The sequence below is a fragment of the Tachyglossus aculeatus genome, chromosome 5, assembly GCF_015852505.1.
Source record: "Tachyglossus aculeatus isolate mTacAcu1 chromosome 5, mTacAcu1.pri, whole genome shotgun sequence".
In the NCBI taxonomy this organism is placed as follows: domain Eukaryota; kingdom Metazoa; phylum Chordata; class Mammalia; order Monotremata; family Tachyglossidae; genus Tachyglossus; species Tachyglossus aculeatus.
The window spans coordinates 46,197,961-46,225,742 of NC_052070.1; the positions used below are offsets into that span (position 1 = coordinate 46,197,961).

The window sequence follows — 27,782 nt, forward strand, 5'->3', positions numbered from 1 at the left end:
TGGCCTGGGTGCTCACTCGGTTAAAGAGTGGCTTTGCTGTCTCTAATTTTCCGGGTTAAATTCGGGTGAGTAGTGAGTCGTCTCACCTGCAATTTCCTGTAGAGTAAGTAGTGCTAAACGTCGCAAGAGATCAGGGGGAAAAAATCCCCCAAATTCAAGTCTGTTTCTCATGTGTTGTGGGTTGAATGCCAGGGTAAAGAAGTAGGACGCGGCTTTGAACATGTGTGGGCCCAGAAAACCCTTTGACGAATGTCCAAGTGGTTTTGTAGCATTTCGAAATGTAGCTTTTTACGTCTGGATAGGTCAGAGGCTCATCCCTGCCTCAATATCACACATGGGTTCAATCAGACGATCGGATTTGATCGATTCAGATGGAGGGTTGAATTGCTGTAACATTGTCTGTGGGATTTTAGCAATGTTGTACAGATCTGCAACTGGATGAGGCAGGGATGGGCCCAGGGTTGAGAAAGTAATTCCTTCCCAACTCTGGGATCTTGTTGGAGGGGGGCAATTTATAGTCGATAAAATTGCAAGATTTTCAACCATGGGTAAGGGAATGAGTAGAGTTAGAATGGTGTCAGCAGAACTGGACACAGCTCTGGTTGCAGCCTCTTAGGGTGAGCTAATTAATCATTGGTATTGAACGCTTATTGTGTGCAGAGCACTGTCCTAAGCCCTTGGGAGAGTACAATTCAATAGAGTCGGCAGACACGTCCTCTGCCCACCGGGAGTTTACAGTCTAGGGGGGGGACACAGTGATTGCAAAATAATCTGTTGCTGTGTGAAATGTTCCAAGGGTTCCCGTATGATTTCTTAATAAGGGAAAAGTTATAAGTTGTATCTCCAGAGGAGGATTTGATTGTGTGATAAAAATCTGCTGTCGTATAGTATATCGTAGCGGGCAAAAAATTTCAGGGGAGCACCGTAGGTAAAGGTAAAAAAAAAAAGGATAGGGCAGAAAATAACATCCAGAGTAGAGGTGAAAGGGGCAGTTCCCAATCTGTTTTTCAGAGTAATCATGTTTATACATAACACATTCAGAAGCCAGTGACTAGGCTTAAAAAGCCCCATCAAATGTCCTTCCAATAAAATTCTCGTCATTGCATTTTTACCCACAAAATAAAGCTTTTTTTCTAACCAGAAGGAAAACCCCCTTCACCTCCTCACTAATGAGCACAGATTTAAAGCATTTGTGCAGAAGAATTGAATAGCTTGGTGTACTGTAAATGTTAAGTGATTAGATTGATTTCTAACACCTGTGGTCAGATACTGCTTGTAATATATTCTCAATTTAAAAATTCAATAAGTTAAGCCTTGAAGTTAAAATATAATAATAATAACGTTGGTATTTGTTAAGCGCATACTATGTGCAAAGCACTGTTCTAAGCGCTTGGGGGGATACAAAGTGATCAGGTTGTCCCACGTGGGGCTCACAGTCTTAATCCCCATTTTACAGATGAGGTAACTGAGGCTCAGAGAAGTTGTGACTTGCTCAAGGTCACACAGCAGACATGTGGCAGAGCGGAATTCGAACCCATGACCTCTGACTCATATGGTTAATATCAAAGACCAGCTACAGTAATTGAATTCTTTGTTCAAGCTTACTCAGAGTATTCTTTCTCCTGAAACTGGAAAACTGTGTTTACACCAGGCAATGTGTGAAACAATATACAGGAATTTTACAATTACATTGATTTCAATAATTTTTTTGTTATTTCTATTTAAAACCTACGTTGAACCTTTCAAGCAGTATTTGTTTATCACTATGACCACTGCTGACTATAAAGACAACTTTCAGTAAAATGACCCTATAGTGTCATTTATAGCTATAAATTTAGGGAAATTCAGGCCAAGTAAATCATTTATTATAAAACTGTATAAAGTAATGAACTTCCATGTTGAATGATGTGTAACAGGGTACCTGTTTGCCCCCTCTTTTTCTTTCTGTAATCATTTTTCTCTAGGAGGGTTTCTTTGAGCAGTTTCTGCACTTTGGAACCTGGCCATTTCAGTTGAAACGCTTAGTTAAGCTTTCGGTGGTGAAAAGAAAAATACAAAATGGCATCGAAAAGAGCCTTAGTAATCCTGGCCAAAGGAGCAGAGGAGATGGAAACAGTTATCCCCACTGATGTCATGAGAAGGGCCGGTGTAAGTATCTTCATGTTCAGAAAAGTCATTGCAATCTTGTCATAGAGATATAAATACCATATCATTAAAAACAGTCCCTAAGTTGGATAAATACCAGTTATTTCTGCTGATATTTTGTCTTCCATTCAGTCTAATTGGATTACAGCATCTGTTGGAATTTGAATTTAACATCCTCTGTTTAAAAAGGGGAAACTGTGAAAATGCCATCTCAGAAGTTTCCATTTTTATTAATTCTTCCCATTCCAGTATCCTAACTTGAATATTTTATCAGCCCCCTCATTGGTCTTCCTACCACCAGCTTCTCCCTTCTTCAGTCTATACTTCACTCTACTGCTTGGATCAGTTCTCTCCATTCCTCAGACACCTTCAGTGGTTACCCATTTGTCTCTGCATCAGACAGAAACGTTTGACTTTAAGGCATTTCATCTGATTTTTTTCCCTCTTATCCCCTCTCCTCTCATTCTTCATTTCAGCCAGCCCTTTGCATTCCTCCCAAGCTCACCTTCTCACCGTATCTATTTCTGAACTCCCCCACCACTCACCCCTTGCTCATTCCCTTCCTCCTCCCCTGTAAAATCTGCCAAACCACAGCCTTCCCCAGGTTCAAAACCTTTCTGAAATTCCACCTCCTCCACAAGGCTTGCCCCACTTAATTTTTTCTTCTCCCCAGACACATCCTTCCAACTATCTTGGTATTTTTGCATTCACAACCTCTTTTTGCATTTTTGAACATATTGATTTACCAACAGAACTCTACTGTTTGTAAACTATTCAATCGTATTTATTAAACATTTACTGTGTGCAGAGCACTGAACTAAGCGCTTAATTATCTGTATGTCTGTCTCCTCCATTTGGTTATAAGCTCCTTGTGGGCTACTTTTATTATACTCTCCCAAGTGCCTGTGATAGTGTTCTCTTCTCAGTATTACTCACTAAATAGCATTTATTGATTGATTTCAATTTCTTTTTCTCTCAGATCAAGGTGACTGTTGCAGGTCTGACTGGAAAAGAGCCAGTGCAATGTAGCCGTGATGTATTAATTTGTCCTGATGCCAGCCTAGAGGATGCGAAAAAGGAGGTTTGTTCTCCCTACAAGTGTTAGTTCAAAGGGCTTCAGTGATTTGTTAATTAGAATCTGTTTGGAGGTTTTAGGAGCTTCCTAGTGTATGTGACAGAATATAATCTGTTTTGTTTATAGCGCTATATGCATTCAGCCTAATGCTTTCTCTGGATTGACAAAATAGTAATCCTTTTAGGCTTTAACCAGAATTTGGAAATGCTTTCTTTCTGTCTTTTGGTATTCTTCTTTGTACAATCTTATTCCTGCTGAGAGCAGGGATTAGGTCTATTCTTTGAAATACATTCCAAGGGCAAGGTCACAAGGCAATGCTCTGCACCCTGTGGGTGTTCACTAAATACGTATTAATTATCAGTATAATCAGTTATTTTTCCCCGCGTTGGATTCCAGCATGGGTTCAGACCAAGTCCTCGGTTCTGAGGTCTGGGTGGCACCAAGTCAAACTCAAGCACTATAGATTTGGGCAGGATCAAACATCTTTCAGTTTTCCATGGCCATTGGAGATCCATTTAGGGCTGGGCGCTGGTGAGGTTCATTCATTGTCATGTTTATTGAGCGTTTACAGTGTGCAGAGCACTGTACTAAGCACTTGGGAAGTACAAGTTGGCAACATATAGAGATGGTCCCTACCCAACAACGGGCTCACAGCCTGCCGAGGCCGCTCAGTTGGACTGCTGAAACTGTGCGCACAACATTCTGGGATGAATGTACATTTTCATGCGGACCACAGCACCCTTGGAAATTGTGAGGCTTAATCATCTACTCAGACCTAGATTGAACCTGAACCCTTGATCCTGGGGCCCATATTGGTTTGGGCAGGGCCGGGATCAAGAAGGGGGCTGCCAAGCCAGGCTGTGACATTTCAGTCCCTGCAGATCTCTGTCCCCATTATACTTTTTTTCCTTGTGACTTGTCACAAGGAAGCAGATTGTGACATTGCTAGTTGCTGTATAATAGGCATTCACTACATCTCCAGTGTTCCTTTTCACCTTTGCACCTTCTAAGAAGTTAGTCTACATTTAGAGGGGGGTGCTTTTACAATGTCAGATTTATTGAGCTCTCACTATGCAGAGCACTTTACTAAGGGCTTGGGAGAGTTCAGTATAAGAATTGATAGATATGTTCCCTGCCCACAACAAGCTTACTCTCTATTTGTATGAGGATATGTTTTTCTTTCTCAGCATACATATATATATATGGATATATATTCTCAGCATATATATATATATATATATATATATATATATTGAGGTTGCCTTAGAGAATAGGTAGATCACAGAAGAGGCAGGGGGAAGGAGAAGAGGGAGGGAAGGGCCTTGGGGAAAGGGAGGAGGGGTTTCGGGAGGCAGGATCCTCCCCTTCCTCTCCATCCCAGTGGCCTCCATCTTGGTCCAGGCACTTGTCTTGTCCTGACTTGACTGCTGCACCAGCCTCCTCGTTGATCTTCCTACCATCATTCTCTCCCCTCTCAAGTCCATTTTTCACTCCACTGCCCAGTGCATTTTTTTAAAGCAACATTCTGCACATGGCTTTGCATGCTTCAGAAATCCCTGGTTCCCCATTCTGCTCTCCATAATCTAGAATCTCCTGACTGTTGGTTTCAAGGCTCTCAATCATCTCTCTCCTCCCGTGACTTATCCACTGTCTTCTCCCGCTACACGCAAACTCTTAAACTTGTCACACTAACCTCCTCACTCTGTCTTGTTTTTGTCTCTTCTGCCTCCATCCTCTTGCTCACATCCCTCTGCCTGAAACTCCCTCCCATTTCACATCTGACAGACTACAACTCTCCATATCTACAAATCCCTTCTGAACTCATATCTCCTTTAGGTGGCCTCCCCTGATTAATCTCTCATCTAACCCTATTTCCCCCACGACTGCCACATCTGTACTTCAGCCTCACCTAAACATTTGAGCACTCACACACTCACCGTAACAATTATGTACATATCTTATGTATTCTAATAAGTCTTCCTATCTGAATATATTTTAAGGTTGTTTCCCCCACTCTACCATATGAGCTCATGTGTATGTACTCTCCCAAGTGCCCTGCACAGAGTAGATAATACTGTTGAATCAGTTAATCAATCATTGGTATTTATTGAGTGCTTACTGTGTGCAAAGTACTGAACTAAGGGGAGAGTACAATGCAACAGAGTTGATAGACCCTTTCCCTGCCCACAAGGACATTACAGTCTACAAGGGGACAGACATTAAAGTAAATTTCGCATATGCAAATAAGTGCTGTGGGGCTGAGGATTGGGAGAATATCAAGTGCTTTAAAGGACACAGATCCAAATATCTAGGTGACACAGACTGGAGAGGGAGTATGGAAAATGAAGGCTTAGCTGGGGAGGTCTCTTGGAGGAGATGTGATCTGAGTAAGGGTTTGAAGGTGGGGAGAGTGGAGGTCTGTTATACAGGAAGGGAGAGGGAGTCCCAGGCCAGAATGGAGATATGGGCAAGGGGTTGACAGTGAGATAGATGAGGTACAGTGAGTAGGTTGGTGTTAGAGGAGCGAGGTGTGCCAGCTGGGTTATTGTAGGAAATCAGTGAGGTAGAGGAAAGCTGTCTGAGTGTTTTAAAGCCAGTGATAAGGAGTTTCTATTTGTGGTGGTGGAGAAGCACCGTGGCTCAGTGGAAAGAGCCTGGGTTTAGGAGTCAGAGGTTATGGGTTCAAATCCCAGCTCTGCCAATTGTCAGCTGTGTGACTTTGGGCAAGTCACTTAACTTCTCTGGGCCTCAGTTACCTCATCTGTAAAATGGGGATTAAGACTGGGGGCCCCCGTGGGACAACCTGATCACCTTGTAACCTCCCCAGCACTTAGAACAGTGCTTTGCACATAGTAAGCGCTTAAATGCCATCATCATCATCATTATTATTATTATTACTAGAGGCTCTTGGAGAGGAGAGAGGTGGATTGAATGTTGTGGGGTTTTCTTGTTTCTGTTTTTGGTGGGTTTTTTTTTAAGACAGTGATCGTGGAAGCATGATATAGTAAGGACTGGAGTAGGGAGAGAAAGAAGGCAGGGAGGTCAGCGAGCAGGGTGATGCAGTAATCAAGCCAGGATATAAGTGGTTGAATCAGTGTAGTTGCAGTTTGGAGAGCAAAGAGTGGATTTTAGCGAGGTTGTAAAGGAAGAACCGACAGGAGTTGGTGACAGATTGTGTGGGTTGAATGAGAGAGATGAGTTGAGGAGAGTGCCTAGGTTATGGGCTTGTGAGAATGGGAGGATAGTGGTATTGTCTACAGGGATGGGAAAGTCAGGAGGATGACACGGGCCATTGCTTGATTGATTAATAGGAGCTTTTTCTTTCTTTATAAAAAGTTCAGTCCATGTTTCCCCACTCCTCAAGAACCTCCAGTGGTTGTCCATCCACCTCTACTTCAAACAGAAACTTCTATCCATTGGCTTTAAGCTTTAAAGCAGTGTATCAGCTCATCCGCTCCCACCTCACCTCACTGATCTACTACTGCCCAACCCTCAGTCTTGGCTCCTGTAGCACCAGCTTACTGCTCTCCGATTTTGTCTGTCTTGCTGCCGACCCCTTTCCCACATCCTCCCTCTAGCCTAGAACTCCCTCCCCGTCCATATACCCCAGACCACCACTCTTCCCACCTTGAAAATATCAAGGTCATAACTCCTGGACCCCTTTCCCAATTAAACCCTCTTTCCCCTCTGGCTTCCCTCTCCCTTCTGCATCATCTATGCACTTGGATCAGTGACCTTTGGACCTTTGATAGCCTCCCCACCCCACAGCACTTAGGTAGATACCTTTAAGTCATATATTATAAATTATTTATATTGTCTGTCTCCCCCTCTAGACTCTAAGCTTAATGTCTGCCAATTCTGTTGTACTTTCCCAAGCACTGAGTACAGTGCTCTGCACATAATAAGTGCTCAGTAAATACCATTGATGATGATGACAATAATAATAATTGTGGTATTTAAATGTTTTTGTGTCAAACACTGCTCTAAGTGCTAGGGTAGATATAAGGTAATCATGTCTTTTAGACCGTGAGCCCATCGTTGGGTAGGGACCGTCTCTATATGTTGCCGATTTGTACTTCCCAAGCGCTTAGTAAAGTGTTCTGCACACAGTAAGCACTCAATAAATACGACTGAATGAATGAATGTCAGACACAGTCCCTACCCAACTTGGGGCTCACAGTCCAAGTAGGAGAGAGATCAGGGATTGAATCCCATTTTACAGATGAGGAAACTGAGGCACAGAGAAGTAAAGTGACTTTCCCAGGGTCACACAGCAGGCCGGTGGCTGAGTCGGGATTAGAACCCAGGTCTTCTGACACTCCAAGGCCTGTGCTGTTTCCACTAGGCCATGTCCTGGTTCTCATGACGATGATAGGAGGGCTAGGGTTGGAAAGCCTGGATCCAAAAGGGCAGCCGAGAGAGAAGAGTAGCAGAGTGTCCACACCTTGAGTGTGTAGTTGTCTGTGGAAAAAGTGAGTTTGGGGAAAGAGGACCAGCAGGAACTTCATGAGTAGAAACACTGAATCAGCTCTCTTCCTTCTCTTCGCTCCACTCTCATGACAACCTTGACCATGTGCTTTGCTCCTCTATTACCATCCTCCTTGTCTCACAAACACCTCTAGTTGTGCCATTTTCCTTGACTTGTCTCTCTCATTCAACCCGCATATTCAGTTTGTCAGCAAATCATCTCAATTCTACCCTCAAGACAATCAGTTAATCAGTGATTTATTGAACAGTTGCTGGGTGCGGAGCACTGTCCTGAGTGCTTGGGAAAGTACAGGACAGTAGAGTTGGTACTTACTGCGCCTTGCCTCGATCTCATTTCTCTCATTATCGACCCCTTTCTCCTGCCCTTAACTGAGAGAAGACTGCTCTCCACATCTTCAAATCCCTGTTAATCGTATCTCCTCGAAGAAGCCTTCCCTACCTAATCTCTCACTTCACAATCCAATTCTTCCTCCCTTCCGTGTCACCTATGTACTTAAGGCCATACCCCTAACTACTTTCTTGGGAGTCAGAGGTCATGGGTTCTAATCCCGGCTCAGCCACTTGTCAGCTGTGTGACTTTGGGCAAGTCACTTCTCCGTGCCTCAGGTACCTCATCTGTAAAATGTGGATTAAGACTGTGCTTAGTACAGTGCTCTGCACACAGTAAGCACTCAATAAATACGACTGAATGAATGAATGACTGTGATCCCCATGTGGGACAACCTGATAACCTTTTATCCTCCCCAGCGCTTAGAACAGTGCTTGGCACATAGTAAGCGCTTAACAAATGCCATCATTATTATTATTATTACTTTGATGTTCACCCTCATGGCACTCATGTATTTTAATATTCTGTTGCTTCCCCTACCTATAATTTAATTTAGTACATGCCGCCTCTGCTAAATTATTCTATTGTTGAGGGCAGGAATCATATCTACCTTGTTTCTTGCATTCTCCCAAGTGCTTAGTACAGTGCTCGGCATGCAGTAAGTGCCCATTAAATAGCATCAAATGACTGATAGGAACAGTAACTGAAAGTCAGATGTACTGTCACTGAATGGCTATTTTGGCTTAAATATGTGAGAAGTCAAACTAGAGATCCGGGTTTTAAAAATTTTGATCATCCCTTCATTTGGTAATGGTAACTGGCCTTTGTTTTTACAATGCGTTCAATACATTTGGATATTTTAAATATAGGTTTTGCAGAATTTGCTTGTGGACCATCTAAAACCAAACGTGTTGTAAAGATAAGTACAGCGAATCATTATTTGAAGTTGGAATCACCATTTCTCCGTGTTTAATCCAGATATCAGTTAATCAGTGGTAACTATTAAGTAATACTATTTATTGCTATTTGCTGCAGATAAGTACTTTAGAGGGTACAACCAGAAGACACAAGTTCCCTGCCCTCAAGGAATTTCTCTCTAGTGGGAAATGGGGGCGATAATTATTTACAAAGAGTGGGAGCAGGAGGAAGAACAAGAATATAGCAGAAAGGTTACAAGTGTATCAGGATGAAATAGTTGAATAGTTAAAATCACAAAGACTCCTGTTTCTTCCCTCTCAGGTCTGTACTTCACTCTGCTTCCTGGCTCTTTTTTTTTTTTTTAAAGTTCTGTTTACTTCTCTATACTCCTCAAAAACCTTCAGTGATTGCCCGTCCAACTCTTCATACAAATTCCTTACTGTCGGCTTCAAGGCATTCGTTCAGTTCTCCCCCTCCTATCTCACTTCTCTGATCTCCCCCTACCTAACGCCAATCTGTTCACTGTAGGTTCATCTCCTATCCTTTCCCTGACCCCTTGCCCACATCATCATCATCAATCGTATTTATTGAGAGCTTACTGTGTGCAGAGCACTGTACTAAGCGCTTGGGAAGCACAAGTTGGCAACATATAGAGACAGTCCCTACCCAACAGTGGGCTCACAGTCTAAAAGACTTCCTCTGGCTTGTAACTCCTTCCCTTTTGACACCTGACAGATCACGCTTAAAACAGTGTTTGGCAAATAGTAAGTGCTTAACAAATACCATTATTATTATTATTATTACTCTCCCCCATCTTAAAAGCAATCCTAAAATCACATTTACTCAGTTTGTATGCCCTCTCTATTGCATCGCCTAAGCACTTGGGTCTGTACCCTTTAAGGACTTCGATACTCAACCCACCTAAAGCACTTAACGTTCTCTATACTTCACACTGCTGCCCAGATCATCTTTGTGCAGAAACTCTCTGGGCATGTTACTCCCCTCCTTAAAAATCTCCAGTGGCTACCAGTCAACCTACGCATCTGGCAAAAACTCCTCACTCTCGGCTTCAAGGCTGTCCATCACCTCGCCCCCTCCTACCTCACCTCCCTTCTTTCCTTCTATAGCCCAGCCCGCACCCTCTGCTCCTCTGCCGCTAACCTCCTCACTGTGCCTCGTTCTCGCCTGTCCCGCCGTCGACCCCCAGCCCACTTTCTCCCCCTGGCCTGGAATGCCCTCCCTCTGCACATCTGCCAAGCTAGCTCTCTTCCTCCCTTCAAAGCCCTACTGAGAGCTCACCTCCTCCAGGAGACCTTCCCAGACTGAGCCCCCTCCTTCCTTTCCCCTCTACATCCCCCCCGCCCTACCTCCTTCCCCTCACCACAGCACCTGTATATATTCATTCATTCATTCAGTCATATTTATTGAGCGCTTACTGTGTGCAAAGCACTGTACTAAGCGCTTGGGAAGTACAAGCTGGCAACATATAGAGATGGTCCCTACCCAACAGTGGGCTCACAGTCTAGAAGGCGGAGACAGACAACGAGACAAACCATATTAACAAAATAGAATAAATATGTACAAATTAAATAGAGTAATAAATATGTACAAACATATACATATGGGGAAGTATATATGTTTGTACAGATTTATTACTCTATTTTACTTGTACCTATTTACTATTCTATTTTATTTTGTTAACATGTTTTGTTTTGTTGTCTGTCTCCCCCTTCTAGACTGTGAGCCCGTTGTTGGGTAGGGACCGTCTCTATATGTTGCCAACTTGTACTTCCCAAGCGTGTAGTACAGTGCTCTGCACACAGTAAGCGCTCAATAAATACAATTGAATGAATGAATATGCATTATAGCCTAGTGGATTGAGCACTGGGCTGGGAGTCAGAAGGTAATGGGTTCTAATCCACTTGTCTGTTGTGTGGTTTTAGGCTCCTCTAGACTGTGAGCCCGTTGTGGGCAGGGATTGTCTCTCTTTATTACTGTATTGTACTGTCCAAGAGCTTAGTACAGTGCTCTGCACACAATAAGCACTCAAATACAACTGAAAGACAATGAATGAACTCTTATATTTGCCATTACCCCTATCTGAAACTTATTTCAATATAATAATAATTTTGGTATTTGTTAAGCACTTACTAGGTGCTTAGCACTGTTCTAAGCTACCTTATCTAAGGTAGATACAGGGTTGTCCCACGTGGGGCTCACACTTTTAATCCCCATTTTACATATGAGGTACCTGAGGCATAGAGAAGTTAAGTGATTTGACCAAGGTCACAAAGCAGACAAGTAGCGGAGGCAGGATTAGAACCCATGTCCTTTGACTCCCAACCTCTTGCTCTTTCCACGAAGCCACACTGCTTCTCTAATATCTGTGTCCCCTTCTAGACTGTGAGCCCTTTGTGGGCAGGGATCATGTCTACCAACTCTGTTGAATTGTACTCTCCTGGGTACTTTTAGAGAAGCAGCGTGGCTCAGTGGAAAGAGCCCAGGCTTTGGAGTCAGAGATCATAGGTTCAAATCTCGGCTCCACCAATTGTCAGCTGTGTGACTTTGGGCAAGTCACTTAACCCTCTGTGCCTCAGTTACTTCATCTGTAAAATGGGGATTAAGACTGTGAGCCCTGCATGGGACAACCTGATCACCTTGTAACTTGCCCAGTGCTTTGCACATAGTAAGCGCTTAATAAATGCTGTCATTACTATTATTACTTTGTAAAGTGCTCTCCACCCAGTAAGCACTCAGTAAATACCATTGATTGATCAAAGAAATATATAAATAAAATGCATTTGAACTTAAGTGCTAAATACACTTAAGGGTGGCTGTTGTGTTGATGGAATTGGGTGGTTGTTTGTTGAAAATAGTGCTATTTAAACAAAAGAGGGAAGACCTGTGTTGCACTGACAAAGTTCTCACCTGGTCCTCTACCTCAGCGACTGCTCCTTGTCAGTCACATTTGCTGACTCCTCTTCCATCTCTCATCACCTGACTGTGGATTTCCCGCAAAGCTGGATGTCCTACTCCTTCCTGCTCAGCACTCACTCCCTGGGGAGCTTATCCGCTCACATGGCGGTAATTACCACCTCTGAGCGGATGACACCCAAACCTGCCTCTCCAGCCCTTACCTCTCCCCTAATCTACAATCCTGCGTTTCCTCATGCCTCCGAGACATAGCCACGTGTATGTTCTGCTGACACCTCAAACTGAACGTGTCCAAAACTGAAGTTATCTTCCCTCTCCAGTCCATGATCTGCTGCCTGGATCATTTTTCTGGAAAAAAAAAAAAAGCATTCAGTCCGTGCCTCCCAATTCCTTAGGAACTTCCAGTTGTCCGTTCACTGCTCCATCAAACAGAAATGCCTTACTATTGGCTTTAAAGCAGTCAACTCACCCCTTCCTACCTTACCTCACTGATTTCTTATTACAGCCCAGCACACACACGTCTCTCCACAGCGCAGTCTCGCTGCTGACCCTTTTCCCACATTCATTCATTCAATTGTGTTTATTGAGCGCTTACTGTGTGCAGAGCACTGTACTAAGCACTTGGGAAGTACAAGCTGGTAACATATAGAGACACCCTCCTTCTGACCTAGAACTCCCTCCCTCTTTATATACACCAGGTCGAAACTCTCCCTTCCTTCAAAGCCTTATTGAAATCACATCTCCTGCAAGATGCCTCCCCCTATTAAGTCCTCTTCCCCTACTCCCTCTCCCTTATGTGTTACATATGCACTTGGCTCTGTACCCTGTAAGCATTTGATATTTACCGCATGCTCAGCCCCACAGCATATCTGCAATTTATTTATATTAATGCCTGTCTCCCCCTGTAGCCTGTAAGGTCCTTGTGGGCAAGGAATGTGTCTACCAACTCTGTTATATTGGTCCCACAGCAGGCAAGTGGTGGAGGCAGGACTAGAACCTAGGCCTTTCTGACTCCCAAGCTCATGCTCTATGCTGCTTCTCTTAGTACAATGCAGAGTGAGGTACTATACACTTGGGAGAGTATAGTACAACAGAGTTGGCTGACATATTCCCTGCCCACAGTGAGTTTATTACAGTCAGAAGGAGGAGACACATTAATATAAATAGTTTATGAATTTCCACTTACACGTTGGCTGTCTTCACACGGTCCTCCTGAGCTTGCACTCTTTGCTCCTCCCGGATTCATCAACTAACCATACCTCACCCTCAACTCTCCAGCCTCCAACCCCTACCTCATATGGTTCCCCAGACTGGAACCCCCTTCTCCCATAAGTATGCAGTATTGCAGTTCCCCTCATTTTTTTTAAGCCATTCCAGGAGGCCTTCCTCGGTTGGTTTGCGGTAGCTTAGGTGCAGCAAACGAACAACTGCCCTTGGCACTTGCATATTTTAACCCTATCCTCAGCACAATTGTCCATATTTCTAAACTGTGAGCCCATTGTTGGGTAGGTACCGTCTCTATATGTTGCCAACTTGTGCTTCCCAAGCTCTTAGTACAGTGCTCTGCACACAGTAAGCACTCAATAAATACGATTGAATGATTGAATGAATATTAATATGTATTATATATACACATGTACATATTATATATATATGTATATACACAGTTTATGTTTAAATGGTTATATAAAGCAGGGAAAAGTATGTAAACAAGATGAAACAGCCTGTTGTATGTGCTGCTTTTTACATTATATTTGCTCTTCCTTTGACCTTTACTCCCTGTAAATAATTTTTGCCTGTCTCCCCCTTAGAATCGCAAGCTCCTTAAGGGGAGGGATTGGGGGCCTTGCTACTGTTGGACTTTCCCAAATGCTTACTACAGAAGCTAGTACCCAGTAGTTGTTCAGTAAATGTCACTGATTGATTTGTTGATTGAGTGGAAAGAGCTACTCTTTGATTTTTAGTGTTACTTGATTCCTAATATGATTAAGATTTGAAAACTTCATTTGAAAAGGAAGTGTAAGAATTTGAGATGGATTCTTCAAAGGACATTACTAATATCTTGCAGTTATAGAGCTATTCCAGTAACTCTCATTTGGGAGTTCTTGACAAATAATAGTATTTTTTCTTTATTTTTTTTTTTGTGAGATTCCTTTGGTAGCCAAGTTTTAAAATAAAGAAAAAATACAATTTCTCTGTTTCTCACATTAGAAGTATTTTAGTGTCATGCATGATCCTTTTAAAACATTTGATTTCATGTACTAGATTACTAACGTTAGCTTTCTTTTTGTGTTTTTTCCAATGTTTAGGGACCATATGATGTGGTGGTCCTGCCAGGTGGTAACCTAGGAGCCCAGAATTTATCAGAGGTAAAGTCTGATTCCTGAATATATCAGGTATTTTCTAATGGCATGACTAAGGGCCATGCACCCAGTATAAGCTAGTTTTCAGTATCCTTTTTATATAGAATAAGTAGCTTAGTATCCTCTGGACTGTAAGCTCCTTCTGGGCAGGGATCGTGTTTATCAACTCTGTTGTGCTGTGCTCTCCCAGAAGCCTAGGACAGTGCTGTAGACTGTAAGCTTGTTGTGGGCAGGGAATGTTTCTGCTAATGCTGTTATGCTGGACTCTCCCAATTGTTTAGCACAGTACTCAGCACACAGTGCACTCAATAAATGTGATTGATTGCTCTGCACACAGTGAACAACCAGTAAATACCACTGTTTGAATGATGGACCTTGAGTTCCACACCTGTCTTTAGAGTAACCAAGTTCTCCATTCATGCAAGAGATGTATCCTTGAGGAAACTTAGGTTAAAACTAGCATTACTACTCATCCATTGGGATGTCATTCATTCATTCAGTTGAATTTATTGAGAGCTTACTGTGTGCAAAGCACTGTACAAAGCATTTGGGAGAGTATAATACAATAAACAGACACATTCCCTGCCCACGAGCTCATATGCATGTTCACAAGCAGTTCTTTGGTAAACCGGGCTCTGAGTCCAGATAGGCTCACGGTGTCAGAGCCTATCTGATCTTCCTTAATCACATTCGAGCCAAAACGCAGGTTGACAACACCGGTTACGGCAGAACTTAGTTTATATCCGTGTGATTGGAATCTGACTGATTTGAAGATTTGTTGGAAAATGATTAGAAAATCTCGATCAGGACCCATAATTGAAATCACTCTAGGCCATCCTGGGTGACACGGTTTCCTCCGGCTGGGCTCTTCTCCTCTCCTGTTCATTCATGCATTGTCATATTTATTGAGTGCTTACTGTGTGCAGAGTACTATACTAAGTGCTTGGGAAGTACAAATCGGCAACAGATAGACGGTCCCTACCCAACCACGGGCTCACAGTCTAGAAGGGGGAGACAGACAACAAAGCAAGTAGAAAGGTGTCAATACCATCAGAATACATTGAATTATAGCTATATACACATTAATAAAATAGAGTAATAAATATGTACAAATATACACTAGTGCTGTGAGGAGGGGAAGAGGGTAGGGCAGAGGGAAGGAGTTGGGTTGATGGGAAGGAGGAGGAGAGGAAAGGGAGGGCTCAGTCTGGGAAGGCCTCTTGGAGGAGGTGAGCTCTCAGTACGGCTTTGGAGGGAGGAAGAGAGCTAGTTTGGCGGATGTGTGGAGGGAGGGCATTCCAGGCCAGGGGTCACAGCAGGACAGACGGGAGCGAGGCACAGTGAGGAGGTTGGCGGCAGAGGAGCAGAGTGTGGGGGCTGGGCTGTAGAAGGAGAGAAGGGAGGTGCAATAGGAGGGGACGAGGTGATGGAGAGCTTTGAAGCTGAGAGTGAGGAGTTTGCTGGATTCGAAGGTTGATAGGCAACCACTGGAGATTTTTGAGGAGGGGAGTGACATACCCAGAACGTTTCTGTACAAAGATACTCCAGGCAGCAGAGTGAAGAATAGACTGAAGCGGGGAGAGACAGGAGGATGGGAGGTCAGAAAGGAGGCCAATGCGGTAATCCAGTCGGGATAGGATGAGAGATTGACCCAACAATGTAGCTGTTTGGATGGAGAGGAAGGGGCGGATCTTGGCGATGTTGGGGTTTGCGCCCTGCCCTCACTTACAGCTTCTGGACATGTTTCCTTCCTCCTTTCAAGAAGCAGGGACAGCATGAGAGGTGAGCCATCTCGGAGCAGTGGTTCAGGTGGCAGGAGAAGCCGAAGCCCACAGACTGGGTGGTGGAAGGGCACAGAGGGGAACCACTGTCAGGGCAGTTCTGGACTACCAAACTGGAGCGTGGTGGGCAGGGGGGCCAGTCAGCCCAGGTGGCTGCCACATACTTGGCAAATGTTCTGCCCCTTCCTCACAGTGACATGGTAACCAGTAAAGTTGGCCAGAGGCTAATCCAGGTAATTGTAAGCAAAAATAAATGGTGAAGTACTGAAGTTTTCCACAAAAAGTTGGTAGTGTTTTCTGTTGAAGTGTTTGCTGTTTTCTGTTTTTGAAGTGTTTTATGGGTGGGTTTTTTTTTTTTTTTTGTTTTGGACAGTCTTCTACTGTGAAAGCCATACTGAAGGATCAAGAAAACAGAAAAGGCCTTATAGCTGCTATTTGTGCAGGTACGGTACAAGTTTATCTTTTATAAACCTCTATCAGTGCCTCTTCTTGAGATCTGCTTCAGACATCCTGCCCTGTTCCAAAGTATCCCTTCAACTTAACATGAAATTCAACAGAATCAGAATTAGGTATTTGGACGATGGAGGCAAGGGGCTGGGGGTGGGGTATTATTTCAGAAAGACTAGTTGCAGAGCAGTGTATCCAACAATACAGAGATTCCTTGTTCAACTTTCAGTCTATCTGTCCACACCCTTGGCGTGCATTTTTTTTGAAACACAGCATTCAGTATGTTTGACCCTTTTTTTTTAAGGGAGAAATATGTCGCTGCGGTATTCAGTAAACTGCTGGTCACAGCAGAATCTTTGCCAGGAGACCCGCTGCTGTTAGCATGAATGTCAGACATAAATAAATTAACTCTGCCCTAGATCTGCCCTTTAGCTTCAAAAGATGTTTTAAATATAGGATTGCACGTCTAGCATTTCTAATTTGACTAGCAGTTATAAATGGAATTGGCTTGGCTGCTTGGGGCTTCCATTTCCTGTCCGTGCCGACAAACACTTGATATTTCAGTGTCAGCAACCCCATTTCAGTGGACTGACATCACCTGCCAGAGCAAGGATAAGGCTAGGAAAGTAAAATAAGAAAATGTACATCCTTTTACTAACAGGCTCAGGGGAGCTGGGACTGGCTTAAGCCAATGCTTTTGTCCAGAAAAGGTGTGGAGGAGGGACACTCGGAAGCAAAGAGGGCCATCAGAATGCTTACAGGAAACTGTGGAAATACAAGGGACTTCCTCCTGACAGTAATTATTTCTTATGGCTACATCAGCCCAGTGTGCCATAAAGATCTCTTTGGGTCCATGTGAGAAAGAGAGAATGTGTGGTGAGTTATGCTCTTCTCCACTTTATGCAATTTAAATCCACTTTGAAACATCCTGCCTCCCCGCAGCTCTGGACTCTTAACAGTTCCTGGGGTGAATATCTGGGAAACTTAAGAGGTTATTACCTCACCCACCATTCCACCTCCTTTTCTCTCTCTCCATACCCTTCCTTTCCAGATTGCCACCCTAGCATTTTAGTCAGCTGATGGGACTACCTAGGTCTAATCACCTGACAATTAAAAACAGAATCTCAGAGCTGGCAGGCAGGGATGGGGAGAGGTCATCTGGTTCAGCCTCCTGCCTCCAGGCAGGTCAATAGCCCCATGTGGGACAACCCGATTACCTCGTATCTACCCCAGCGCTAGGAACAGTGCTTGGCACATAATAAGCACTTCAATGTCATCATTATTATTTAAATCAATCAATCAATCGTATTTATTGAGCACTTACTGTGTGCAGAGCACTGTACTAAGTGCTTGGGAAGTACAAGTTGGCAACATAAAGAGACAGTCCCTACCCAACAGTGGGCTCACAGTCTAAAAGGGGGAGACAGAGAACAAAATCAAACATACTAACAAAATAAAATAAATAGAATAGATCTGTACAAGTAAAATAAATAGAGTAATAAATATGTACAGACATATATACAGGTATATACATGTATACATAAATCAACCAAGTTCCCAGCATTGCTGCCTGTGGTTGTCCTTTGGGATCAAAAATGAGAATTAGTTGGAAAGTCCCCATAATCCCATCCACACTGTGCATGTATAATGATTCAGTGTGGCCTAGGGGAAAGACCACAAGCCTGGGAGTCAGAGGACCTGGGTTCTAATCCTGCCTTGGGTAAGTCACTTTACTTCTCTGTGCCTCAGTTCCCTCAATTGCAAACTGGAGATTTGATACCTGTTCTTCCTCTTATTTACACTGTGAGCCCCATGTGCAACCTATTTCTGCCCCAGCACTTAGCATGTAGTAAGTGCTTAACAAATCCCACAATTATTATCCTTATTATTGCCAACCCCTGGGACAGACTAGGATTCTTCTTTAGTATATTTTCCCTAGAGCCTCTCCTCAAGAGGTTACGCTCCAATTTGTGGCCCACCAGGTTGTTGTGAATAATGTTTTTAATCTCTGGCAAGTTACAAGTATTGCCACGTCATAAGGTCGTGCTTCATTGGGTCTTTAAAATGATGATTGTAACCATTCTACTTGGTGGGCATCCCATTTCAGTCATTCATATTGAGCACTTACTGTGTGCAGAGCACTGTACTAAGCGCCTGGAAAGTACAGTTTGGCAACAGATAGAGACAATCCCTACCCAACAACGGGCTCACAGTCTAGAAGGGGGAGACAGACAACAAAACAGTTTCAGTTCACCATCACCATCAGTTCAGCACAGTGGAATTCTTGCTGTCATGGGATTCAGTTTTAGCAGAATTTCTCCTGTATCGAGCTAACAGTTCCATTCATTCGGTACATTTAACTTTTGATTGCGTTCATTGATTAAGCAGAAAATAGGGCTAAGCGGTGCATTCTCATGAATCTTTTATGCAGTGGTTAGGTGAACTTCCCAAAATAGAAAATCCTCCTTAGAACCAGGTCTTTGTTCTTCCTTCATTCCTATTTAGTGTAATAGGCTCCAGACCATTTGGGGCTCTCCTAGTAGCACTAATAGTAGTACTCTTCCTTTCTCCTCAGAAACCTCCAATAGTTGTCCGTCCATCTCCGCATCAAACAAAAGCTCTTTACCGTTAGCTTTAAAGCATTCATTCAGCTCTCCACCCCCTTCCTCAACTCACTGATCTCATCCTGCTGTAACCCAGTCTGTGCATTTCATTCCTCTAACACCAGCTTTCTCGTCGAACCTCCACCTTGTCTTTCTTGCCGCTGACCCTTTGCCCACATCCTTCCCCCGGTCTGGAACTCCTTTGCTCTTCATATCCACCAGACCACGTCTCTCCCTATCTTAAAAACCATCCTAAAATCATATCTCTGCTTAGATATGCTTAAATATCTGCTTAGATATCTGCTAAGATATCTCTGCTTAAAATCGTATCCAGCGCTTAGAACAGTGCTTTGCACGTAGTAAGCGCTTAATAAATGCTATCATTATTATTATTATTATCTCTGCCAAGAGGCTTTCCCCAACTAAGCACTCACCAGTCTAAGCCCTGTCTTCTGTGTCACCTACACACTTGGGTCTGTTTCCTTTAATCAAGCCCACTGTTGGGTAGGGACCGTCTCTATATGTTGCCAACTTGTACTTCCCAAGCGCTTAGTACAGTGCTCTGCACACAGTAAGTGCTCAATAAATACGATTGATTGAATGAATTCACCTCGCCTTCAGCCCCACAACACTTATGTACACATATTTACTTGCAAATCATTTTAATGTCTGCCTCTCAGTCTAGTCTGTAAGCTCCTGGTAGGCAGGGATTGTCTGTACCTATTCATTTGTATTTGGACTCTCTTAAGTGCTTAGTATTGTGTTTTTCTCACAGTAAGTGCTCAATAAATATCATTGACTGTAGCAGTAAGACTTGTATGCTTTATGTATAGCACTTCTTTTTTTCCCCCCAAACTGCTCTGACATGATTGTGTCAGAGAAACAGTGTGGCTCAGTGGAAAGAGCACGGGCTTGGGAGTCAGAGGTCATGGGTGCTAATCCCGGCTCCTCCACATCTCTGCTGTATGACCTTGGGCAAGTCACTTAGTTTCTCTGAGGCTGTTACCTCATCTGTTAAATGGGGATGAAGACTGTGAGCCCCACGTGGGACAACCTGATCACACTGTATCCCCCACAGTGCTTAGAACAGTGTTTTGCACATGGAGCTTAACAAATGCCATCATTATTATTATTATTATCTCATTTTTTCCTCACAACATCTTTTGTGTGGTGGGATGAGATAGGTGTCAGTATTCTCATATTTCAGATGAGGAAACTGAGGCCTAGAGAGGTTAAGTGACTGACCCAAGGTCACACAGCAGACTAGACGAGAACCCAGGTCTTCTGACTCTGCCCCAGGCACTATGAACTACACCATTGAACACCCATTGGGAACAATGAATGATGCAATCAATCAATCCTATTTATTGAGCACTTACTGTGTGCAGAGCACTGTACTAAGCGCTTGGGAAGTAGATGCACTTGGGAAAGCTTGGTAAAATAAAGCAGAAGCCTGAAACACATCCCCTACCCCCAAGGAGCTGACTGTCTCAGCTTTCTGTAATAAGGAACAATAGGTCTATTCCACCACAGTTTTTGTTCCTTGTAAAGCTGAAATAAATTACTTTTCGTTTAAGCATAGTGAATGATCGAGACATCAGGGAAATCCCCAAATCTCAATATCACAGCAAACCAGGATTCCAAGTTCTGAAAGATTGTGTGGTCCAGTAGTCTGAACTTAAGTAGCCCAGACCCAACTCTTGTTATGAACATGTCACTATTGTGTAGCTAGCGAATTACATTTTCTGGAGTTTTACGCAGTAAAATAGCAAGTGATACTATTTTTTCTATTTATTTGCTTTTGCGGGTATTTGGAAATAAGTAGATGAGATACTTCATTAGTAGACTAGATTCTGCATAATTATAGTGAACAACATGGCTGCAGGTTTTTAACGTTTAAACCACTCCAGCTTCTAGTTGCAGAGCCGTACTTCCTGTTTGTGGAAAAGAAGGGCTGGATAGTGGCAGTGGGCGAATATTCGAGTTTTGTAATCTCGGAGGCTATGTAGATGCGAATAAGGGCAGGTGAGGGGTGCAAGGGTGATTTGGATTCATTTGTATCCTTCTTGTACTTGGATCTGTGATCTTTGGGTACTTGGTATTTGCCCCACCCTCAGCCCCACAGCATTTATGTACATATCTTTAAATTATATAAATGTCTGTCTCCCCCTCTAGACTGCAAGCTCGTTGTGGGCAGGGAACGTGTCTGCCAATTTGGTTGTATTTTACTCTCCCAAGCGCTTGGTATAATACCCTGCACACAGTAAGCGCTGGAGGGGGTGGGGGCGTCTGGGAAAAGGCAGCAGGTGAGTGTCCTCTCCTCTTCCTCCTCCTCCTGGATGTCGTCCTTCCTTCCCTCCCTCCTTCCTTCCCTCTCTCCTTCCTTCCTTCCCTCCCTCCTTCTCTCCTTCCCTCCCTCCTTCCCTCCCCTCTGTGCCTGGGGTGGCCGGCTGGCCCTAACCGGTCCTTGCCCAGAGGACCTTGGCATCACTCCCGGGCCCCTTGCCCCCAATGGCTTTCCTCGGTCCGTGCCAAGGGGCACCTCCTATTTCTAGCCTGTGAGCCCGCTGTTGGGTAGGGACCGTCTCTATATGTTGCCAGCTTGGACTTCCCAAGCGCTTAGTCCAGTGCTCTGCATACAGTAAGCGCTCAATAAATACGACTGAATGAATTTAGAATTCCATTTATTTGTATTCACGAGCTCCCTTCAAAGCCCTACTGAGAGCTCACCTCCTCCAGAAGGCCTTCCCAGATTGAGCCCCCTCCTTCCTCTCCCCCTCCTCATCCCCCCCGCCCTACCTCCTTCCCCTCCCCACAGCACCTGTATATATGTTTGTACAGATTTATTACTCTATTTTACTTGTACATATTTACTATTCTGTGTATTTTATTTTGTTAATGTGATTTGTTTTGTTGTCAGTCTCCCCCTTCTAGACTGTGAGCCCACTGTTGGGTAGGGACCGTCTCTATATGTTGCCGACTTGGACTTCCCAAGTGCTTAGTACAGTGCTCTGCACATAGTAAGTGCTCCATAAATGTGAATGAATGAATTCTTGCAGCTATGGAATATAAGGCATTGTAGCTTATTCATTCATATTTATTGAGTGCTTACTGTGTGCAGAGCACTGTAGTAAGCACTTGGGAAGTACAAGTTGGCAACATATAGAGACAGTCCCTACCCAACAACGAGCTCACAGTTTAGAAGGGGAAGACAGACAACAAAACAAGTAGGTGTCAAAATTGTTAGGATAAATAGAATTATAGGTATATGCACATCATTAACAAAATAAATAGAATAGTAAATATGTACAAGTAAAATAAATAGAGTAATAAATCTGTACAAATATATACAAGTGCTGTAGGGAGGGGAAGGAGGTAGGGCAGAGAGAGGGATGGGGAGGAGGAGAGGAAAAGGGGTTTCAGTCTGGGAAGGCCTCCTGGAGGAGGTGAGCTCTCAGTAGGGCTTTGAAGGGAGGAAGAGAGCTAGCTTGGCGGATGTGCGGAGGGAGGGCATTCCAGGCCAAGGGAAGGACGTGGGCCGGGGGTCGACAGCGGGACAGGTGAGAACGAGGTACAGTGAGGAGGTTAGCGGCAGAGGAGCGGAGGGTGCGGGCTGGGCTGGAGAAGGAGAGAAGGGAGGTGAGGTAGGAGGGGGCGAGGGGATGGACAGCCTTGAAGCCGAGAGTGAGGAGTTTTTGCTTGATTCGTGGGTTGACAGGAAACCACTGGAGATTTTTGAGGAGGGGAGTGACATGCGGGTCAGAAATGAATTGGTCATTGATGCTACTGGCCGAGAGATACAGTGCAGATCTTACATTGGGGGTGGTGTCACTCAGACTCTCGGATCCAAATGCAGTTTCTGATAAGCATGAGGAGATGGAGCTGAGGAGTGCTTGCCACTGGCTTGAGGAAAACAAGAGTTCTGCACTACTAAACATCCCTCGGAGCCAAAGTACGTTCTTCAAGCTCATTCAAAATCCCAAGTATTCCTAGTAACCAATCTCAGGCGAGTGTTTGAATTCAAAATAACCAAATGATCTTGATGGACAGCTAGTAGTAATAATAATAATAATAATAATAATAGTGGTGTTGTATTATTATTTTTATTATCATTACTAAGCACTGGGGTAGATATAAGATGATCAGATTGGACATAATCCCTGTCCCTTATAGGGCTCACAGTCTAAGAGGGTGAACAAACATTTAATTCCCATTTTACAGATGAGGAAACTGAGACACTGGGAAGTTGAGTGACTGGCCCAACATCCCGCAATACACAAGTGGCAGAGCAGGGATTAGAACCCAGATCTTATGATTCCCAGGCCCTTTCATTCAAACGTATTGAGCACTTACTGCGTGCAGAGCACTGTACTAAGCGCTACTCTTTCCACTAGGCCATGTTGCTTCCCAGCTGTAGTTATTTGATACAGAAACAGAATTCATATGAACTGGAACATTACTAGCAATTTATTTCCCTTGAGACTTGATCCAAACCTAGGAGACGGGTGGGCAGGTCTTCCCCCAAGTCATTTTAATTAATTCAAGCCACTAAGGGTCTTCTTAAAACCTATTGGACTTTAGAACAAGATGCTGTAAGTGGAGAACTCAGGCCCACAGTTTTCATTTTACCCTACCCAGGCTGATAAAGTAAGACCAGGGACTCACTGAGGAATGTTAATAAAATGTGAGGCAGTATCTTTAACTTGAAATTAACACCTCATACTCCTAAGTTCAGAAATTCTGTCCATTGTTACGGTGTCTTGTATTTAATGTTAGATATGTTTTATGTTCTCAAAATAGAAGGTAATGGATAGTTGAAACCTGAAATATAGAACATTATATCCCTTTCCCTGAGATGGCTAATGATTTTTTTCCTTTTAAAAATTTGTAGGGCACAGAATCCCAGCATTAACAATATAACCTGTGGTTCTGCAAGTCTGACTGGCCCTAGCGTTGAACAATTTTTTCTTGGAATTTTTTAAAAATGGGCAATTCTTTCCTAGCGCTTCGAGAACTCTCTAAATACCGTATTTTTTTACTTACAGGTCCCACAGCTCTGCTGGCTCATGGCATAGGCTTTGGGAGCAAAGTCACAACACATCCTGGGGCCAAAGACAAAATGATGAATGGAGGTGGGTGTTAGACTTAATATGCAAAATGTCTTTTCAGATTGTTGTATGGAGGTTTTACAGAATACTGAGCAACTGGAGGCTATACAATAAGGTTGATTTACCCTTTAAAACTGACAGTCCTTATAAGAAGTTTTGTTTTCCAAACTTTGTCCACAGTGTTATTTTTTGGGAAACCTATCATTTGACTTGATATTTTGAGAAGGCATCAAACCCCTGGTTTAGGCCCTAAATTGGGAGATTTGGAAAATAGACCTGACCTCAGGATATTTAATTGCAGGATTTTTTTTTTCCTCAGCTGTATTTTAAATGGGAGAGGAAGTGGCCAGTTTGGTAGTCCTCCAGCAGGAATAATACTGGAACCAGCAGCAGGAGGAGAAATAGAGGAAAGGAGAAGAGAGGCAGGCCCCTGCATGTACACTTTTTGCTTTTATTTTAAGTTTGCTTCCTGCTAAGAATGGGGCCACCCCCATCCAGACTTACTCTATTCCAGTTCAAATAAACTATCATTAAATTACTCTCCCAGTTTTCAGTTTCTGGCCCAAAGGGATAAGTGACTTAAAAAAAAAAATTGGTGTGAGGCGTAACCAGGGGCCTCTTCATAAGATCACTCCAATGAAGCAGCAGTTAATTCACTGGGGAGTCGTTTTATTATGATGTCACCTACATAGTTAACTCCTGTCACAATGAATATTTATTTTAGATTCAGAATAACAAATAAGGCGCTTAGTACAGCGCTCTGCACACAGTAAGCGCTCAATAAATAGGATTGAATGAATGAAAATAATGTTAACAGAACCCGGGATAAGCCTATTGGGTGCACTTCTTCAGGACTAACACTAGGTGGTAGCAAAGTAGCGTGTACACTGCCTAAAAGCGCTTTTTAAACTGTATTTGTTAATCAATGAATGGTATTTATTGGGTGCTTACTATGTGCAGAACACTGTACTGAACACGTGGGAGAGTACAACAGAAAGCACTTAGCATGTGCCAGGCACTGTAATAAGCACTGGAGTAGATACAAGCCAATCAGATGGGACACAGCCCTCTCCCACATGGGGCTCCCAGTCTTAATCCCCATTTTGCAGATGAGGTTACTGAGGCACAGAGTAGTTAAGTGACTTGTCCGAGGTCACACAGCAGACAAGTGGGTGGAGCCCAGGTCCCTTCTGACTCCCAGGCTTGTGTTCTATCCAATAGGCCACACTGCTTCTCCGCGATAAATACCAAGCTCTTCAGTATTAGCTTTAAAAAAGGCCATTAGTAAAACTGTCCATCCCTTAATCCCCATTTTGCAGATGAGGTTACTGAGGCACAGAGTAGTTCAGTGACTTGTCCGAGGTCACACAGCAGACAAGTGGTGGAGCCCAGGTCCCTTCTGACTCCCAGGCTTGTGTTCTAGCCAATAGGCCACACTGCTTCTCCGCGATAAATAGCAAGCTCTTCAGTATTAGCTTTAAAAAAGGCCATTAGTAAAACTCTCCATCCCTTAATCCCCATTTTGCAGATGAGGTTACTGAGGCACAGAGTAGTTCAGTGACTTGTCCGAGGTCACACAGCAGACGAGTGGTGGAGCTGGGATTAGAACCCAGGTCCCTTCTGACTCCCAGGCTTGTGTTCTATCCAATAGGCCACACTGCTTCTCCGTGATAAATAGCAAGATCTTCAGTATTAGCTTTAAAAAAAAAGCCATTAGTAAAACTCTCCATCCTCTCTTCCTGTTTAAGATACCGATCTCAAGGTCCAGTTGGCACTTCTCAGATAGTTTTTTGGTTTAACATTTTAAATTGTTTTTTGGTTTAACATTGTTGCCAGCTTGTACTTCCCAAGCGCTTAGTACAGTGCTCTGCACACAGTAAGCGCTCAATAAATACAATTGATTGATTTAAATCTGTTTCTTCTTCATGTTTTCTTCTTGTCATTGAGGGGAATGGTAAACCTAATACAGGATGGACTTCAGAAAGCAATGTGGCCTAGTGGAAAGAGCAAGAGCCTGGGAGTCAATCAATCAATCAATAGTATTTATTGAGCGCTTACTGTGTGCAGAGCACTGTACTAAGCGCTTGGGAAGTACAAGTTGGCAACATATAGAGACAGTCCCTACCCAACAGTGGGCTCACAGTCTAAAAAGTCAGGCAACCCGGGTTCTAACCCTAGCTCCTTCACTTATCTGCTATGCAGTCTTGGCAAAATCACTCAACTCCTTTGTGCCTTAGTTCCCTCATCTGCAAAATGGAAATTCAATACCTGTTTTCCCTCCTACCTAGACTGTGAGCCCTGTTTAGGACCTGATTATCTTGTATCAACCCCAGAGCTTACTACAGTGCTTGGCACATAGTAAGCACTTGAACAAATACCATTATTATTGCTTATTATTATTAATGAAAGCATAAAATTAAAAAATCTAGTCCAGTGTTCGTTGTGATTGTCATAGGGTTTGTGTTTTGTATTAAAATTTATTTTCAGTATTTCTGAGACATTTTATCCAGCAATTTGCTAAGAGATGTTTTTATACTGTTGAGGAAGGTAAGGTATTGGTAATAAATGAACCCACCGTTCACATTTTTACAGACAGGATTGCCCTCGAACATTACTCGCATGTAGCGTCAATGGTTTAATTTCAGTATTTAAAAGACGATATGCTTAGGGATTACCCTTGAAAATTACTTGCATGTAGCATCAATGGTTTAATTTCAGTATTTAAAAGATGATATGCTTAGGGCTGCACCATGAGCCATTTCATGTGCTACTATGTAGTAACCTTTCACTTTATGTGCTTGCTCTCTTTTTCAGATCATTACAAGTACTCAGAGAACCGAGTAGAAAAGGACGGAATGATTCTTACAAGTCGTGGCCCTGGAACCAGCTTTGAGTTTGGCCTTGCTATTGTTGAGACCCTGATGGGGAAAGAAGTGGCCGATAAGGTGAGGGCTCCCCTTATTCTCAAAGATTAAGTGGAGTTGGCTCCTGAAAATAGGTCACACACCCCTAAAAGGCCTCATTCTTCTGTCTTTAGAGTTCCCCTCCAATAGCCAAAGCCAAGAGGTGGTCTGTATATTGTAGTTTCAGTGAGTTAATTGAGTTGTAATTGTACTACTTGGGCAATTGTTCCGTTTAAAGGAAAACTTGAACAAAGTGTACTCCCAGTTTGTGTCCCTCGGCAACCTAAAAATCTTTGAAGCTTGTGACTTAACTATGGTAGAGAATTAAGTTCCTGAATGTAAAAGCCCTGGGTCCACACATTTCTGAACCTGGCTTGCTAAATAAAGAGTTGTTGTCTAAACTGTCCATTGTTGCCCCTCTTCGCTCTCAGATGTCTTTAAATTGATTTCATTTCACCAGTTTGATTTGATACAGTATGGTTAAAAGCCTCAGTGGTACTTGAAACGTACAAGTTTCAGTGTACACGTACACTGGCACATGAAGCAGTGATTTAAAAAGCTCATGATCTATTTTTCAATTATTAAGCCTGATTATGAAAAAAATCGGATAGTATATAATTAAATACAACGTTTTAAGATGATCAGATCCCAAGTACAAAGCGGTTGCTCATTTTCCATAAACAAGGTAA

At 43.3% G+C, this 27,782-nt stretch overlaps 1 protein-coding gene across 2 annotated transcripts; it reads left to right on the forward strand.

The window, feature by feature from the left end:
- Positions 1-27,499, forward strand: PARK7 (Parkinsonism associated deglycase). 2 transcript variants are annotated; one of them, XM_038747393.1, is made up of 7 exons: positions 1-65; positions 1,965-2,148; positions 3,125-3,226; positions 14,198-14,257; positions 16,406-16,475; positions 24,128-24,214; positions 27,005-27,499. In XM_038747393.1, the coding sequence occupies exons 2-7, from the start codon at positions 2,059-2,061 to the stop codon at positions 27,163-27,165; spliced, it is 570 nt and encodes a 189-aa protein (XP_038603321.1). In that variant the 5' UTR covers positions 1-65; positions 1,965-2,058; the 3' UTR covers positions 27,166-27,499. The 2 variants fall into 2 exon arrangements, with proteins under 2 accessions (XP_038603321.1, XP_038603322.1); XM_038747394.1 differs by having other exon boundaries at positions 61-103.
- Positions 27,500-27,782: the final 283 nt, after the last annotated feature.